Below are 16,853 nucleotides of genomic sequence, written 5' to 3' on the forward strand. Positions count from 1 at the left end.
TCAACTCAGCAAACAGAAGTTTGTCACCCTACTTGTGATTCATCTTGGGAAAGGTTTCCAAAGAAGGCCCCAGGAAGTTGCACACCACATACTTACTGTTGGCAAAGAATTTGGTGCCTTTTGGAAAGTCCCACTTCATCAACCCTATGTGTGAAGTGTTCTCTGATACTGTTGACCCACCTTGTGAAACAGAAAGGAGTCAGGATCAGTCTGCTAACCCAACTGCCACATCTGTCTCAAAAGGCAACAACCTTGTAGAAGCTCATCTGTGCCTGGATCAGCCCTGGAGGAAGGATGTAGCAATAACAGGAATGTTGAAAAAGCACCACCACAGCCAGACTAAGCCTTTCTCCAGGCCATCCTTTTGGTGGCTGTGACTTGGCCATTCCTCACCTAGATTCTTTTTACTGACTTCCTGCAGCAAAAGGCTGGCTCTGCTACATTTGTATTATTACCAAGAGGCAGATGTTTTCTCTTTTCCCCTGGGGTTTAGAATTATGCAAATGAAGGCACAAAAACAAAAGCTCAGCTAGTGGGGGAGGATTGCTGTTAAGAATCTAGGCAATTCTCAGAGCTCTTTGAGACACCCCTCTCAGTTTTTACTAACAGCTCACTTGGCTCCTCTCCAGTCTATTTAGAGTTTGGCACCTCTTCAGAACCTTCCAACCAAAGACCTGAAAGTTCGTTCTAAAGTTCCTACCCTGGCCTCATTTTTCAAGTGGAGAAATCAAGGCATATAATATGGGTCAGTGGGCTGACCTTGAGTCTTGACACCCCCTCTATCTTTTTCTTTCTCCCTTCTGCTACATACAGTCTCGCTTGGAAAGGAAACCTCTATGGCCCGATTGCCTCCCAGTCTGTCCCCCACCCAACTGTAACAAAATCCGGAGGGCAATAGGACCTAGGGAGATTCAACCCTGAGGCCGAGAGAGACACACCTGCTTAACCGCGTGGGTTGAGCGAGTGTGGGAGCGAGCTAGTTAGGGAGGGAGGGGTAGAAGTGGGCGTCTGCTGCTCTGGGGCAAGACGAAAGCTGTAGCCCCCTCCAGGGTTCGGTGGTCGTGATAAGAAATCCTTCTAAAGGTTGGCCCAAGCCCCCTTTTGTTGCGCCTCTACGCACCGAGCATCCTTCATCTGCCCGCCCTGGAAGTCGCAGACTGGTTTTGTTTGGTCCCAGCTGTCTCTCCCATTCCGCTCACCCCCGCCTTCTGTGTGCCTTAGTTCCTGAAGTCACCGATCTCTCACAGCTGGAACTGCGGGCTGGCAGGACCCCGGCAGCAGACGGCGCCCAAGAGTTTGGTGACAATTGTCCGGCCGGGTTGGCACTCCGCACGTCGTGGTTTTCGCTAGCAAAGTTTCTCGGTGGAAAAGAAGCCCCTCCAGTTTTCTCTGGATCCTATAGCGGACGCGCACGCCACTTCGCTCCCCGGTGACTGTGCCTGGGGATGGGGCTGTGGCTCTGCTCCTGCCCCTGGTCGGGCTGCCTTTGGAGCGGAGCTTGGGGAATCCGAGAAGCCTACGTGAGAACCTTTGACTAAGCGCGGGTCTGGAGAGAGCGCCGGCGAGCAGGCGAACTAATAGCCACAGCTTAGCAATAGCTAAGTACCTGGGCACTGAACTGAATCCCGAAGGGACGTTCAGGCTGCAACCCCCACTTCTGCCCTGGCTCAGTTCTCCGCCGATTTGAGAGAGCACACTGGTCAGGGCTCCTTGAGAGCAGCTGCTGAGTGTGGGTGCCCCCGACAGACCGGCCTGCCCCGCTTCCTAGAGGGCTGCGAAAGGCGGAACCGCCACCAAAACAGCAGTTCCCATGGCTTCTTACACGACTGGAATTGGTCCCCTGACTGGGCGCTAAGGTGTTTGCTTTTGCCTTGTCCAAATTCCACAGCACGTGTGTTGACGATTGGAATCCCGGGCTAAACAAGAGTCAAGTTCAAAGTGGTACTCCTGGATCCTTCATCTCAGACTCCAACAAGTCTAATTTGGGACTAGAAGAGAAGGATCTCCTGCTCTAACTAGAATTGGACTTGACAGCTTTCCTCACCAATACTTGGACTGCAGCTGTTGCACGTTCTTTGGCGGGTGGGGGAGGGGCGGTAGTGCTCTGAAAACCAGACCACAACAGTTGGAACCTCAACAATGGACCAAGTTTTTGAAATTCCCGAAGAGCCAAACGTGGAGCCGATATCCTCTCTTGAGGAAGATGTCATCCGTGGGGCCAACCCCCGATTTACTTTTCCATTTGGCATCCTCTTCTCCACCTTTTTGTACTGTGGGGAGGCAGCATCTGCCTTGTATATGGTTAGAATCTACCGGAAGAATAGTGAAACCTACTGGATGACATACACCTTTTCTTTCTTTATGTTTTCATCCATCATGGTCCAGTTGACCCTCATTTTTGTCCACAGAGACCTGGCCAAAGACAAGCCACTATCATTGTTTATGCATCTAATCCTCTTGGGACCTGTTATCAGGTGAGCAACTTTTGCATCTTTTCCCTCCTCCTCTACCCCTTCCCCCCATTGCGCAGAGAAGGATGAATTTAATATTTTTTAAGAATGCTACTGTGCCTCTAATTGAATCGATTCTTCTATTCCCTCCCACTCTTGACTTCCCTGCCTGCCTTCCACAAAGTCTTATCTGCAGTCTTAAGTGCCATCACAATGAACATGTGGCATGTACCTGTGTTCCAAAACCATGTTTGGTACCATTAATAAGACTTCATCTGACAATGTTTGCTATCTGAATTTGAGACCAATTGATGTGATCACCTTGTGAACACAGGCCATAGCTTTGGAGTATGTTATTTTGACCCTGCCTTTTAGACACTCTTTAAATTGGATGGAAGTTCCTTACCCTCTCTGTCCCATCTCACATTCAGTTTCTTTACCCTGAGCTGCTTGGGCTGCTGTGACTGTTATTTTCAAATTTTCTGGAGTTATTTGACATCTGGGAAATATTTTAAGCCATTTACGTTCATCTGGTACCCCAACCCCTTGTAATTTGTTTTTCCTGGCAGTTTATTGGTCCCCTGTTTATCCCTTTGTATTTTTCTGCAATAAACGTACACGGTTAGAAGGGGCAAAGGAAGACAGTCTATCTGGATGCTGTAGCACAATATAATAATATTGAGTCTTTCCATTCTGATTGCTTTGAAAGGATAAGAATGTGCCTTATCCTAAGGGGAACAGGCATCTGCCTCAGAAGTCTCATCTGGATGCTATGGGATTTTCAAGATAGAGAGATGTTGCAAAATTTATGAGGTCAGTAGGAAAGAATGGACCAAGTTTATCTTGATTGCAAGAGAAGCAGAAACCTGCAGTCAGCTGAGGAATATGGGTCATAGTGTTGATGTTGTAATTGCGATTGGGGAGATGTTTCATCATCAGAGACATAAACAGTCTGAAACTGGCTAAGGATGGAACTCTACTCTTTAAAGAAAAATTTTTATCAATATATTTAAACAGGGAGTAATTGATTATGCTCCATCAGTGAAAATTTGAGACATCAACAGAAACAGTGGCCTGGAATTCAGGAGACCTGGAATCTAGTGGGCCCCCCTCGCCCCTTCTGTCATTGACTAATTATGTAGCCTTGGTGAAATCCCTGAAGATGCCTTGAGCCTCAGTTCCTTCATCTGTAAAATAAATGGCTTGGACTAGATCATGGGTCTCAAACTCAAACACTTAACAGGGGCCAGACAAGTATCATAAATGAGCAAGGCAAGACAAGTATGAGAAAAACAGTAGCTTCATGTGTGATGATAAATAAAAATGAAGTTTCATTGTTAAAGAAATGATGGAGAGTAGTGAGTACTGTGGCAATCTGGATTCCACAAGATAAGCCTAAAGGAGGCAACTGCTCCACAGCTCCAGTTCGTTGATTCCTTGTGGGAATTCAGACCCAATATCGCCAAGGCCCCAACTTTTCAGGAGAAGCACTCAAGACAGGATTTTGTGGGAAATAGAATGACTTAATATTTTGACAACTGATTTTGGTAATTAAATAAAAACACTGTCTGAGCCAAACAAGCCACAGCTGTTCTTCCAATGTGACTCAGCTGGCCTATGCAACCTCTGGACTAGGTAATCTAAAGGTCCTTTCCAGTTCTAAATCTCTGAAGTTAAGCTGTGAAAGGAAGACCTCATCTTGAACTTTGAATCAAGATGTCATTTAGAGATATTATCAGAGGAGCAAGGAAACCATTCTTCTCTCCCTTTTCAAATGCAATCTATTGAATTAAAAGATCAAGTGCTCTTTTAAAAAAATTATATCAATTGGAGGATAATTACTTTACAATATTGTGATGGTCTCTGCCATACATCAACATGAATCAGCCATAGGCATATATGTGTCCCCTCCCTCCTGAAGATGCAAATTTCGGTAAGTACTACCCCAGCCCCCCATTTTGACTTCTCTCTTTGCTTTGTGGCCTCCCAAGCCATCTTTGATTTGGACCATCCATAGTGTTGAGTACTCTGTTTCATTTTTATCATTTAACTTTGACTAGATATGATTGAAAAGCATTTATAATCTCAGTCAGCTAACCCTACAGCCAGGAAAAATAATTAAAAGCTCATAGACCATATCCTTGATAATGCTTATTTTCAAGGCAAATTACTTTTTTAGGTAGGTAGGAACTTGATTAGTGCTATTAGGCACATGAAGGTGTTTGGAGGACCTTATATGTTTTCTTATATGAAATGCAAAGATACCTCTGGAGGTGAAAATGTATTCTCATGTTGTGCCATTTATAAGCAAGGCAAACATGCTTACGTAAAAACCAGTAAATAGCCTTAAGAATAGAAGCAGGAACAGGATTCTTCATGCACCCCCCCCCATATTTTATTCAGCAATAACATTGATGGGCTTGGGTTAAAATCTAAAATCTTTTGTTGGAAGTGCACATACGCATTTTTCCTGACTCAGAGGAGAAAATTGCTTTTTTTTTCTTCTCTGTTTTCTCCTTCCATCTTTTTCTCTCCTGGATTTCAGTTTTCCTTACAGTGTGGATGATTCAAGCTGGCACACATGCACCAATGTCAAAGGGATCCTGTGGATAAATGATACAAATGAACTTATTTACAAAGCAGAAACAAAATCATAGGCTTAGAAAACAAATTTATGGTTACCAAAGGGGAAAGGTGAAGGGGAGGGATAAATTGGGAGTTTGGGATTGACATACACACTACTATTTTTAAAATAGATAACTGGGATTTCACTGGTGGTCCAGTGGCTAAGACTCTGTGCTCCCAATGCAGGGGACCTAGGTTGGATCCCCAGTTGGGGAGCTAGCTCCTACATACCACAAATAAGACCTGGAGAAGCCTAATAATTAAATAAATATTTTTTTTTAATTAGATAACCAACAAAGACTTTAGTGTATAGCACAGGGAACTCTGTTCAATATTTCATAATAATATAAATAAAAGAATTTGAAAAAGGATACATGTGTATGTAGAACTGAATCACTTTGCTGTACAACTGAAACTAACATAACATTGTAAATCAACTATAGTCCAATATAAAATAAACATCTTTAAGAAAAGAGAGATCCTGTGGAGAATGGCAGCTGGCCAATGCTCTTTCCTATTAGGAGCCAGAGGTCTAGAGAGCATATATCTCTGAACTTGTCTTTGGTCTCTTTTTCTGTTAAATTTCATTGCCATTATCATTTTCTCCTCCCATCACTTCTCACCCTCTATTATTTGCTTCCTTCTTACTCTTTTATTTACTCAGCAAATGTTTATCAAATGCCCACTATGTGATAAGGGCAGTGGGTGAGATAAATACAGCCCTTAGCCTGTCAGGAAAGACAGCTTAAATTTCGACACAACTGTTCCAACTTATCATAAGAAACAGTCCACAGTTTCCATTCATTTCTGTGTGTGTGTGGAGGGGGATTCCAAATCAAAGAAAATTTTCCTCTTTTGTAGAGAAAGAATGAAGTTTAAAAAGCTGTTGTTCCCTAACAGGTCAAGAGGCCCCCAGAACAAGCTTTAAAGAGGTCTTTTGAGGTTCCCTAGGTATATAGTACATTGGGTTCTGAGTTGCCAAGTCTTTTTAAGTACCTTTGTTGCTAAATGGCTTTCATTTGTATCCTTTAAATTGTTTAAAAAATTTTTATTGGAGTATAGTTGATTTATAAGCATCCCTGTGTATTTGAGAGTTTTTTTCCCAGATCCTCTCCAAGACTTTTTGGCTGAGATAGTTATACTTGTGGGTTTTGTCTTGAAAAAGCAGAGCTCAAAAGACCTGATTATGAAGCTGGAAGGTTTGAATAAGCAACATTTTTCCTCAGGAACTTAAGGTGTTAGGAAAACCAGAGCCTTTTGGAACCTTCATCATTTTCTCTCAACACATTATTAATGTTTTTGTATTCCAGTCATTTTTCTGTCATAGGCTTATTCTTAAGGAGACAAAGCAATTTCTAAGTCCTCAAATACTTCTGAATTGGTGTTCTTAGGTTGGTTGATGACTGAATGAACACAAAAGATTTAGACTCAAGTGATTTGTAGAAGGCATGACCAACTGTTTGACTCATGAAAATTGAATAGAACAGGAGTGAAAGAATGGCAGAAAAGTATCACAACCTTCCTGAGTTATTTATCCCCCCTCACCACCAATTTCTTTCCTAGGACAGCTTTAGTTAAGTTCCCATGATGCTTTACTTCTGCAGATGTTTGGAGGCCATGATTAAGTACCTCACACTGTGGAAGAAAGAGGGGCAGGAGGAGCCCTATGTCAGCCTCACCCGAAAGAAGATGCTAATAAATGGCGAGGAGGTGCTGATAGAATGGGAGGTGGGCCACTCCATCCGGACCCTGGCTATGCACCGCAATGCCTACAAACGTATGTCACAGATTCAAGCCTTCCTGGGCTCAGTGCCCCAGCTGACCTATCAGCTCTATGTGACTCTGATCTCTGCAGAGGTCCCCCTGGGTAGAGGTGAGTGGGGTCAGGCGAGGGGCGGGTTCCACTGAAATCAAGGGTCTTAGAAATCTAGACCTGAACTGTCCAATATACTGGCCACCAGCTTCCTGTGACTATTTAAATTAAAATTAAAAATGTACTTCCTCAGTCATACTAGCCACATTTCAAGTACTCAGCAGCTATGCATACCTCATGATTACTGTATTGGTATTATAGAGCTTTCTGTTGAACAGCACCAATAGTCAACTTGCAGAGCCAGATATCTCAGGCCTGCCAGATTTCTTAAACCTGGGTAAGGTATTTAAACTAAAAATGCCATGGATAAACCGTCTCTGGGCCCAGAAGAAGTGAGTAATACCAGCAGCCAGTAGGACATTTTTCCTACCCACAGCGTTTACATTGATTGAGGGTGTTTGGTTGGTTGGTATAGGGATGACTGCCTTTTAATAAGAGTTTCCCTAATATTCTGATCATGAGAAAACATAACCACTGGGTGAAAGCTCCTTTTATAACTTAAATTCCATACTCAGGCCTAAGTCAGTTAATACAGGAATCTGCATTTTTTGAAAGTACCCTGATTGATTCTGATCAGCCACTTTTGGGAATCACTGATTGAATCACTCCTTCCTTCCATCTCCAGTGGGGAGAAAGAAAAATGGTATGGATTGAATACTGGTTTGAGTTAGGTCTGGCCCCAGTTCTGACCTTCTCTGTGTTCTTTAGAAGAAATTACCAAAGAGGTCACTGTCTTAATCTCCCATTTGTAAAAGAGGGATCCTGGGATTAGTAGACCTCTAGCAGAGGATGAAGTGTGAGTCAGTGTTTTCAAAAGTTGAGATAAAGTACTGTTAATGACTTTTAACAGCCTGAGATTAGCTTCATCTACTTGGGCCTGAGCTGCTACAGCTGTGGGTACAGCTTTGGACCATTTCCTTATTATTACCTGTTGACCCTGCTTCACAAAGCTCCATGTTTCAAATAAGTGTAGGGAGGAAATGTGTCCTCTTTTTTTCTCTGCTAAGAATTGTTCATGAAGTTTTGCTGGTCTTGAAGCTTTTTGCATACCTAGAATTGAAGGTAGTTGGGGAGAAAAATCTCTGGAAATGATTTCTCCTGAGAATTTTGAGGGTAAATAAATCACTTAATTAAAATATTATGCATTATAAAAGTAATTCATGCACAGAACGAATGGCCTGCAGGTAATTGTATATGCACAGACTATTTCTACAAAGATATGCAAGAAACAATTTACTTCTAGGGAGTGAAAATGAGCAGTCACCTGGCTTTTAGCTTTTACTTTATACCCTTTTATATGTTTTGAATTTCTTTTTGCCATGATCATGTATTACTATTTTTGGTCCTTATTTTTTTTAATTATAAAAATCAGACATGATTATGGTAAAGATTCAAAACTGTACAGAATATATGTAAAATAGGAGAGGTAATCTCATTTCCCAAAGGCAATCTGTTTACCATTTAATGTATATCCTTCCAGACTTCTTTTTACTGTGTAAATATAAACATGTATACAATATATATGTGTGTGTGTAGCTACCCTGGTGGCTCAGACGGTAAAGAATCTACCTGCAATGCAGGAAATGTGGGTTCAATCCCTGGGTCAGGAAAATCTCCTGGAGAAGGAAATGGCAACCCACTCCAGTATTCTTGCCTGGGAAACCCACGGACATAGGAGCCTGGCAGGCTATAGTCCATGGGGTCACAAAGAGTCAGACACGACTGAGTACATGACCCATATATGTTTGCCCAAAAAGGACTGTATTAAACATTCTTTCCAGCAACATGTTTTTTCAAAAGTATACCAATGTTTATTCAATACTTAATTATATATACTTATATAATAATTATATATGCATATATGATAATTTTGATAAGTATACTATATATTTCTTTTATATGAATTGGACCATTCTTTCTTACTTCCCTAATCTTCTGTTGGTAGGATTAAAGTTTATTATTTAAAGTGTCTGTGTACTGGAATGAGATTCTGTAGAATAACTTCTTAGCAGTAGAATTGCTGGAAGAAAAGATATGCATGTTTAGAATTTCGTCAGTACTGCCAAAAGGTTGCATGAATTTGTATTCCCAAGTGTATGAATGTGCCTGTTTCTTCATATCTTAAGGTAAATACCTGTATAATTATAAGATAATTGTTTTAATAATTTGCTTTATGAGTGAAGCTGAACATCATTTCATGTTTGGACGTTCTGTTCTTATCTATATATGGTACTATATATGGTATTTTTTCTAGTGTGATGTTTGTTTTTTCCTTATTCATTTGGATGAACTATTCACTTATTCTGCCTATTCCTTTCCAGCTGTGGATAAGTGTGTATGTATACATTTGTATAATGTTCTGTATGTGTGCGCATACACACATTTTAAATGTGCATATATATGTCATACATGTAAGAGATGTGCAGCACACTATATGTAAGGGACAATATACTTGTATTTTCTGGCATTTTGAAGTATTAAATTTTTATATATTCAAATTCTTTATTGCTTTTAGGTCTTGTGCCTTTCTTACAAAGGCCTTTCACAGCTCATATCTGATAGAGCAGTTTAGCCTGATCTTCCAAACAGAATGAATTTTCAGTTTGTCAATTCCCCACCAGAACACAAAACAAAGCAAAACAATAACAATGAAAGAAAAAACATTTTATTGAGAATGTGACTGGGATTGCACTCAATTATTTAGGTTATTTTGGAGGGAGTTTACATGTTTTGCAGGATCAGTCAATTTCATGTTAGAAGATAATTGAACTCTCTATTTCATTTAATATTTAGAAATGACTTTATTGAGGTATGAATGACAAAAAACCTCTACCTCTATCTCCTATTTAATGTGTACAACTTGATGAGTTTGGAGATAAATATACCTCCATGAAGCATCACTACACTCTATGCCATAAATATGTAAGAACTCTAACAAGAAAATTACAGTCAATCCTGGGTATCTGCAGGGGTTTGTTTCAGGGACCCCCTATGGATACCAAAATCTGCAAATGCTCAAATCTCTTATATAAAATGGTGTAATATTTGCATATGACTTGTGTACATCCTCCCATATACTTTACATCATCTCTAGGTTACTTATAATACCTAATACAATGTAAATGCTATGTAAATAGTTGCCAGTGCATGGCAAATTCAAGTTCTGCTTTTTGGAACTTACTGGAATTTTTTCCCAAGTATTTTCCATACATGTTTGGTTGAATCTGTGGATGCAGAGGGCCAACTATATACAACTTGACTGAGGTACATTTCATTAAATATTTTTAAATATACTTCAGTAAAATTGTATCATTTTCTTGTTATAGGTCTTACACATTTTTGTGAGGCCTATGTCTAGGTGTTCTATCAGTTTTAAAATCACCTAATTTCCTAAGTGTCAGGGTAGTGCCTATGTAAGTTAAATGTATCTCCTGCACTTTAGGAAATAGAGAATGGTGATGATGATGATAGAGGCTAGCAGATAGAGTTTACTATGTTCCAGGGATTTCTCTAATGTAATTATTTCATTTAAATCTTCACAGCAATGTTATAAGATACTTGTTATTATCCACATCTTACAAATGAGAAAACAGAGGCACTGAGAAGTTAAACAAATTCCTGGAGGTTCCATAACTAATGGATGGCAAAAAGGATTGGCATCTAGGACATCCATCTTTAGAACCTATATTTCTAATTATGAAGTGACAATATTAGTCACTCAGTCGTGTTTGACTCTTTGTGACCTCATGGACTGTAGCCCTCCAGGTTCCTCTGTCCTTGTGATTCTCCAGGCAAGAATACTGGAGAGGGTTGACATTTCCTCCTCCAGGGGAAATTCCCAACCCAGGGATCAAACCCAGGTCTCTTGCATTGCAGGCAGATTCTTTACCACCTGAGCCACCAGGGAAGCCCAACTATATCACTATACAAAGGTTGTAGGGGAAGCTTTCTGCAAGGCCTTATTTTCAATTCTTTGGTGATTTCTCCTATTAAAAACTTTCTGATGATACCCTCTCTCTTAAGGTTTTGTAAACTACTTTTTGGTTTCACTTTTCCTCATTTTCACCCACCCTCCTATCTTCTCCTTGCTACCTCCCCTTTTCTTCTATTTGCTCTGGGGGGCTATCTGGATCAGCATAGATGAGCAAATTCACTAGCAGCATTATGACCTCTTATGGCATGTGTCTATTTTTAGGGAGACAGATGGAAGGTGTTTTTATATTAATTGGAAGCATCAGGCTTTCTGCCTTTTATTACACTACTATCAACAAATGAGTTCTCAGTTAAGGGAAAGCATCACCACACTTGGCCAGCTATACATGTGCCCTGATGTTCCAAACTCCATAAGGAGCATCAACTCTTGAGAATGGCACTGAGTGTGGTTTATACAGCCAAGAGTTTATCAAATAATCCTTTTGTACTCCTTAAACTAATACAATGTTATATGTCAATTATATCCCAATACAACTAGAAAAAATTATAAATAATTAAAAATAAAGCTAAGAGTAGACACTTTGAGTCTCCCATTCCAGTACTTGAGACCGCAACCTTATACTTAGAGCTGGAAAAGACCTTGGAAACAAAGCTGTGCTTCTTTTTGGCTTTCCATGGGGAGGTCTTTGCTTCTCTTGCAGATTAGATTGACATTTCAATGGCTGTAATTCCCTGAATCCAGTGTTTTTATGATAACAGAAAGCTCCAGTGTTTCTTTTGGATGAGTACACTTGGACCCCTCATTCTCCTTGAGAGAGCTAGATCTTTCTTAGTGACCAGTATCCTCTGATATAAAGGAAGGAAAAAAAAGAAAGGGTCACTGGAGTTGAGACTCAGGAGAGCAAGTTAGGGAGCATACTGATCCTTCAGTGATATGGATGTTATGGGCTAGGAAATGGTTTTTAAAAAATTTTTAAACCATTCTGCCAGAAATTTGGGGATTCCTAAAGTTTACCACACCATTGATGTGATAAACTGGCATTGCTGGTGATTAATACAAGCAACTCTAGAATATATCAGTGACCTAGGAGATTGAGGCACGTAGATATTCAGTGATTTGCACAAGCTTCCGCACTGTTGAACCAAGGACATCTAATCGTAGGTATTTTATTCTGTCTCTCTAAATTCAGAATTCTTCATTAATTCCACAAACATTTGTCGAGCACCTACTATACTCCAGGCAGTGTGCTAGGTTCTGGTGATACAGCAGTGAACAAAATATACATGGCCCTTTCTGCCCTCTTGGAATTTCCAGGATATATTTTATATTCTAGAAACACACACAAACAAGATTACTTCCTTGGAGAAGATATTCCTCAAAACAGGGACTTCTATAACCAAAAGCATTCTCTCTGAGTCTCCTAAGACAGGATTTTTTTGCAGATAGAGTTCTCTCTGCCTCCAGCATTGTTTTCTCAGGTTTCATCAGGTAGATGCTGCTTATCCCTTTATATGTACTCTTCTAGTGTTAGTGACCTCTCAGTGCTAGTACTGAAAGTGTTAGTTGTGTCTGACTCTTCTATGACCCCATGGACTGTAACCCTCCAGGCTCCTCTATCCATGGAATTCTCCAGGCAAGAATACTGGAATGGGTTGCCATTTCCTCCTCCAGGGGATCTTCCCAGCCCAGGGATCAAACCCACATCTCCTGTGTCTCCTGCATGGCAGGCAGATTCTTTATGATCTGAGTCACCAGGGAAGCCTTCAATGCTTGTTCTGAGACTCACTTTTTTTTTTTTTTTACCATCTTAAGTGTACATTTCAGTGGCATTAAGTATATTGACATCGAGACTCACTTTTTTTAAATGTTTATTTTGCATGTTTATATGATTATTAAAGTATTACAGTACATGTTCATTTCTAATTTCATGGGAAATTTAGAAACTAGAGAAATGAAAAACTTCTACAGTCCCTATCACACAAAATAATTAGTTTATTTTCATTTTTTTCTGTGAATGCTCCTGGTTTACACAGCTGTGTTCATTCATAGGTTTTCTCTTAACTTAAGCCCTCAAGTCTTGCCTAGCGTCTCTCTGGATCTCTGGGTCTCTGGGTCAGGGTACAAAGTTCATCAACATTGACTGCCTATTTTTTCTGTTTCTTCTTTCTTACAGCAGTGCTCATAGTCTTTTCCCTGATATCTGTCACCTATGGGGCTACCCTCTGCAACATGTTGGCCATCCAGATCAAGTATGATGAATACAAGATTCGCCTTGGGCCACTAGAAGTCCTTTGCATCACCATTTGGCGGACATTGGAGATCACCTCCCGCCTCGTGATTCTCGTGCTCTTTTCAGCCACCTTGAAGTTGAAAGCTGTGCCCTTCTTACTGCTGAACTTCCTGATCATCCTCTTTGAGCCTTGGGTGAAGTTCTGGAGGAGTGGTGCCCAGATGCCTAATAACATTGAGAAAAATTTCAGCCGAGTGGGCACCCTGGTGGTGTTGATTTCCGTTACTGTCCTCTACGCTGGCATCAACTTCTCTTGCTGGTCAGCTCTGCAGTTGAAGTTAGCAGATAGGGACCTTGTTGAGAAAGGTCAGAACTGGGGACACATGGGCCTGCACTATAGTGTGAGATTGATAGAGAATGTGATCATGGTCTTGGTTTTTAAGTTCTTTGGAGTTAAAGTGTTACTGAATTACTGTCATTCCTTGATCGCCTTGCAGCTCATTATTGCTTATCTGATTTCCATTGGCTTCATGCTTCTGTTCTTCCAGTACTTGCATCCATTGCGCTCACTCTTCACTCACAATGTAGTGGACTACCTCCACTGTGTATGCTCCCATCGACACCCTCGGGGCAGGGTTGAGAACTCAGAGCCATCTGCTGATGCTGAAGCAAGGCAAAGCATTGCCTGATTCTATCTTTCAGATATTTGGGAATGGGTTGGGGGATGCCAAGACCAGCTGTAGAATTGAAGGAGATGATGAGGCTCTTGGGTGAATATCCACCAGGATATTTTTTTGAGTTTTCTGGTAAGTCTATCAGAAGAAAGAGCAGCCCTCAAGTAGATTTTATTTCCTTAAGATTGACTGCTATGTTTGAACACCAAGGTAACTACTACATATCCGGGAGGGTCAGAGATGTCATTCATATTCCATCCACCCTGGTCAGCTGTCTGGCTGCCCTGTGAGATACCTTATATCCATGCACCTAAGGCTGTCTGTGACTTTTAAGCTCTGCTCATTCCCTTGAGCATTACTGAGCTTTCTGTGGACTGAACTGAATGACTCAGAATCCCACCAGAATATATCCTGACTGAACAGAGGATGTGACTGCTTACAACCTATGGGTACTGCCCAGGAAACTGTTTGACTAATGTGGAACCTGTAACTGTGAACGTGGCTGGAGTCTTTCAATTCCAATGAGAAACAGTGATTAAGAGGTAAACCCCCACTATTGAAAGAGCTGTCCCACAAATGAGTTAGCTCTCCTTTAGGACTTTACTAGTGATCATTCATCAGGGATCTTTTTTTCCCAGCAGCCCTTCAAAGACACACTATGAGGAGGGAGTACAGAGTTCATTCAAGGCATAAAGCAGCGTGACTGTTTATCTTAGGGACCTTCATGAGCCTCCAGTGTGCTGAGTGGAGTGGTTGAGTCAAAGCTCGCTCTTCTTGCCTCTTTATCAAGGATTCCCTCCAACCTGGCTTTGTTGTGCTCTTTGACCAATTCTGATGTAGATCTCAGAGAAGCTGAACTGTAATTGAAAATGTTTCTAATGTGTGGAAGAAATGAAAATTGCTTTGTGTCTCCTACTTTCCTGAGTATTTTGTTGATTCATTTTTTTCAGAGAATAAGAGAGGTAATAATACCTAGGACATCAACTTTATGTTGTTTGGGGCTGGGAGAGTGGCTAACACCCCAAGGTGGAGTGAAGGCAGAGGAGGAAAACCAGATCACGTTAAATCATCATCAGTACTGCTTTCTGCCCACAAGATTTTATTTTCTAATAAGGAGCATGTGCTTATCAACCATCTGCTCATTCCTACACCCCCAGTGGGGGAATGCAGGTCTCCCTTCCTTATGTATCTTAATGTTTATATATCATATGAGTTGGATTGGGAAGATCCACTGGAGAAGGGATAGGCTACCCTCTCCAGTTTTCTTGGGTTTCACTGGTGGCTCAGCTGGTAAAGAATCTGCCTGCTATGCAAGAGACCTGTGTTCATTCCCTGGGTTGGGATGATCCCCTGGAGAAGGCAACAGCTGCCCACTCCAGTATTCTGGCCTGGAGAATTCCATGGACTGTATAATCCATGGGGTTGCAAAGAGTTGGACATGACTGAGTAACTTTCATGCATATGAGTTGGGTATTTTGATGAGAAAGTCAGCTGGATGCCTCTAACATCACCAAGGATATGAAGCTTCTATGGCCACTGACTATTGGGACTGAGTATCTTAGCATTTACCTAACTAATGCTTGCCCCTCACAGACCAAGAAAGTAAGATGAACTCCTAGTAGCATGAATCAGTTGTGCCCACCACAATGCTGTGAGGAATTGTGAACAATCTAACCTAAGACTCCTCATTCTCATCCAGTCTTACTCTTGGGATCTTGGTAAGAATTTATCTTTTGCCATTTCTCCTCCTCTTATCTAATATTGGAAGAACTCCCTCTGTTAAGCAGCAGTGCATGAGCCAGAATTGTCCTATTTCCTGACATGTCTCATGTGGTTTTGCCATCTTCAACCACTGTTTGGGGCTGAAAGGATTAGATACTTAGTTTGGGGAAGAGTAAAGTGACTTTGGAGAAGTGGAGATTTCCTCTTTCAACATAATTCCCTCATTCCTCATCCTCATCTTTCATGATGGAGATCTAGGTGGTTGTAATAAAAAGCACACACCACTGTCCTCTGATTATTATTCAAGGTAAATTTGAAAGAAATAACCTACCAAATCTCCAGAAAAACACACTGCCTCTTTGGAATTCAAGCAATAATTTCTCCCTAGTGGTTAATGTGCCTTCTATTATTTAAGAGCAAGAGGAGTGTGGAGCTATAATTTGGTCCAGAAAAGCCACGTAAGTCAGCTACTTAAGGATCAGGTGCTATGAGAACATAGAGACACACAGTTGACCCAGGCAAGCCAATTGGAGCTGAAGTGGAGATACAGAGGGCAGAAAAATGTGGCTCACACCAGACTAGACTTATTTTCCTGCATGTATCCTTTCCATCCTCAGTGACTTAATATGCCAGGAATGTAGAGAGTTTAGGGTGAAGATTGTGGAGCAAGTTCCACTTGAAAAACCAGCTGCCCTTATCCACAGAGAAGAGACACCAGTGATACATTACACAAATGAACCTTCAGAACCTCCTATATAGGTGGTGGCCTTTCTGTTCCATAGCAATCTTATAGATGCACAGGAGATGCATTGTGGAATATAGGAGTAGAGCAGAGGAGTGTGCTCCTTTCCATCTGCAGACACTTCTTTTATTACTCCTTTTTACCTTCTGAAATCTTAAAGCAACACAGGGTACTTTTAAATTTTATTTTATTTATTTTTTAAATTTTATTTTTAATTGAAGGATAATTGCTTTACAATATTGGGCTCTGTAACAACCTAGAAGGGTGGGAGGTGGGGGGAGGTTCAACACAGGGTACTTTTGTAGGGGCAAGTCTGAGTGGGAGAGGAGGCAGAGATGGGGCCAGCAAATGGACCTTGGAAAAGGAGTACAGAATTACAAAGTGCGGGGGAAGATGCTAGACCATTGTAGCAACAACTATTCTTATGTCATTGAAAATTCAGTAGGCTAAGTATGGACAAATGAACATATTAAGGAAATGTATTATTAATAAATAAACTAATAGTTGTCAGTTTTAAAGACTATGGGCATAGAACCATGAGGCACTGTAGGAGAATTAAACGCTAGCTGATATTTATGAGCACTTACTATATGTCTGGCATGG

General features: G+C 41.0%; 1 protein-coding gene across 2 annotated transcripts; it reads left to right on the forward strand.

Moving 5' to 3' along the window:
- Positions 1 to 978: 978 nt before the first annotated feature.
- On the forward strand, positions 979 to 14,695 carry XKRX (XK related X-linked). 2 transcript variants are annotated; one of them, XM_043460017.1, is made up of 3 exons: positions 979 to 2,474; positions 6,680 to 6,948; positions 13,059 to 14,695. In XM_043460017.1, exons 1-3 carry the CDS (start codon positions 2,140 to 2,142, stop codon positions 13,799 to 13,801), a joined length of 1,347 nt encoding a protein of 448 aa, XP_043315952.1. In that variant the 5' UTR covers positions 979 to 2,139; the 3' UTR covers positions 13,802 to 14,695. The 2 variants fall into 2 exon arrangements, with proteins under 2 accessions (XP_043315952.1, XP_043315951.1); XM_043460016.1 differs by having other exon boundaries at positions 980 to 2,474; positions 13,056 to 14,695.
- Positions 14,696 to 16,853: the final 2,158 nt, after the last annotated feature.

Source organism: Cervus canadensis, chromosome X (genome assembly GCF_019320065.1).
Source record: "Cervus canadensis isolate Bull #8, Minnesota chromosome X, ASM1932006v1, whole genome shotgun sequence".
Taxonomy (NCBI): Eukaryota; Metazoa; Chordata; class Mammalia; order Artiodactyla; family Cervidae; genus Cervus; species Cervus canadensis.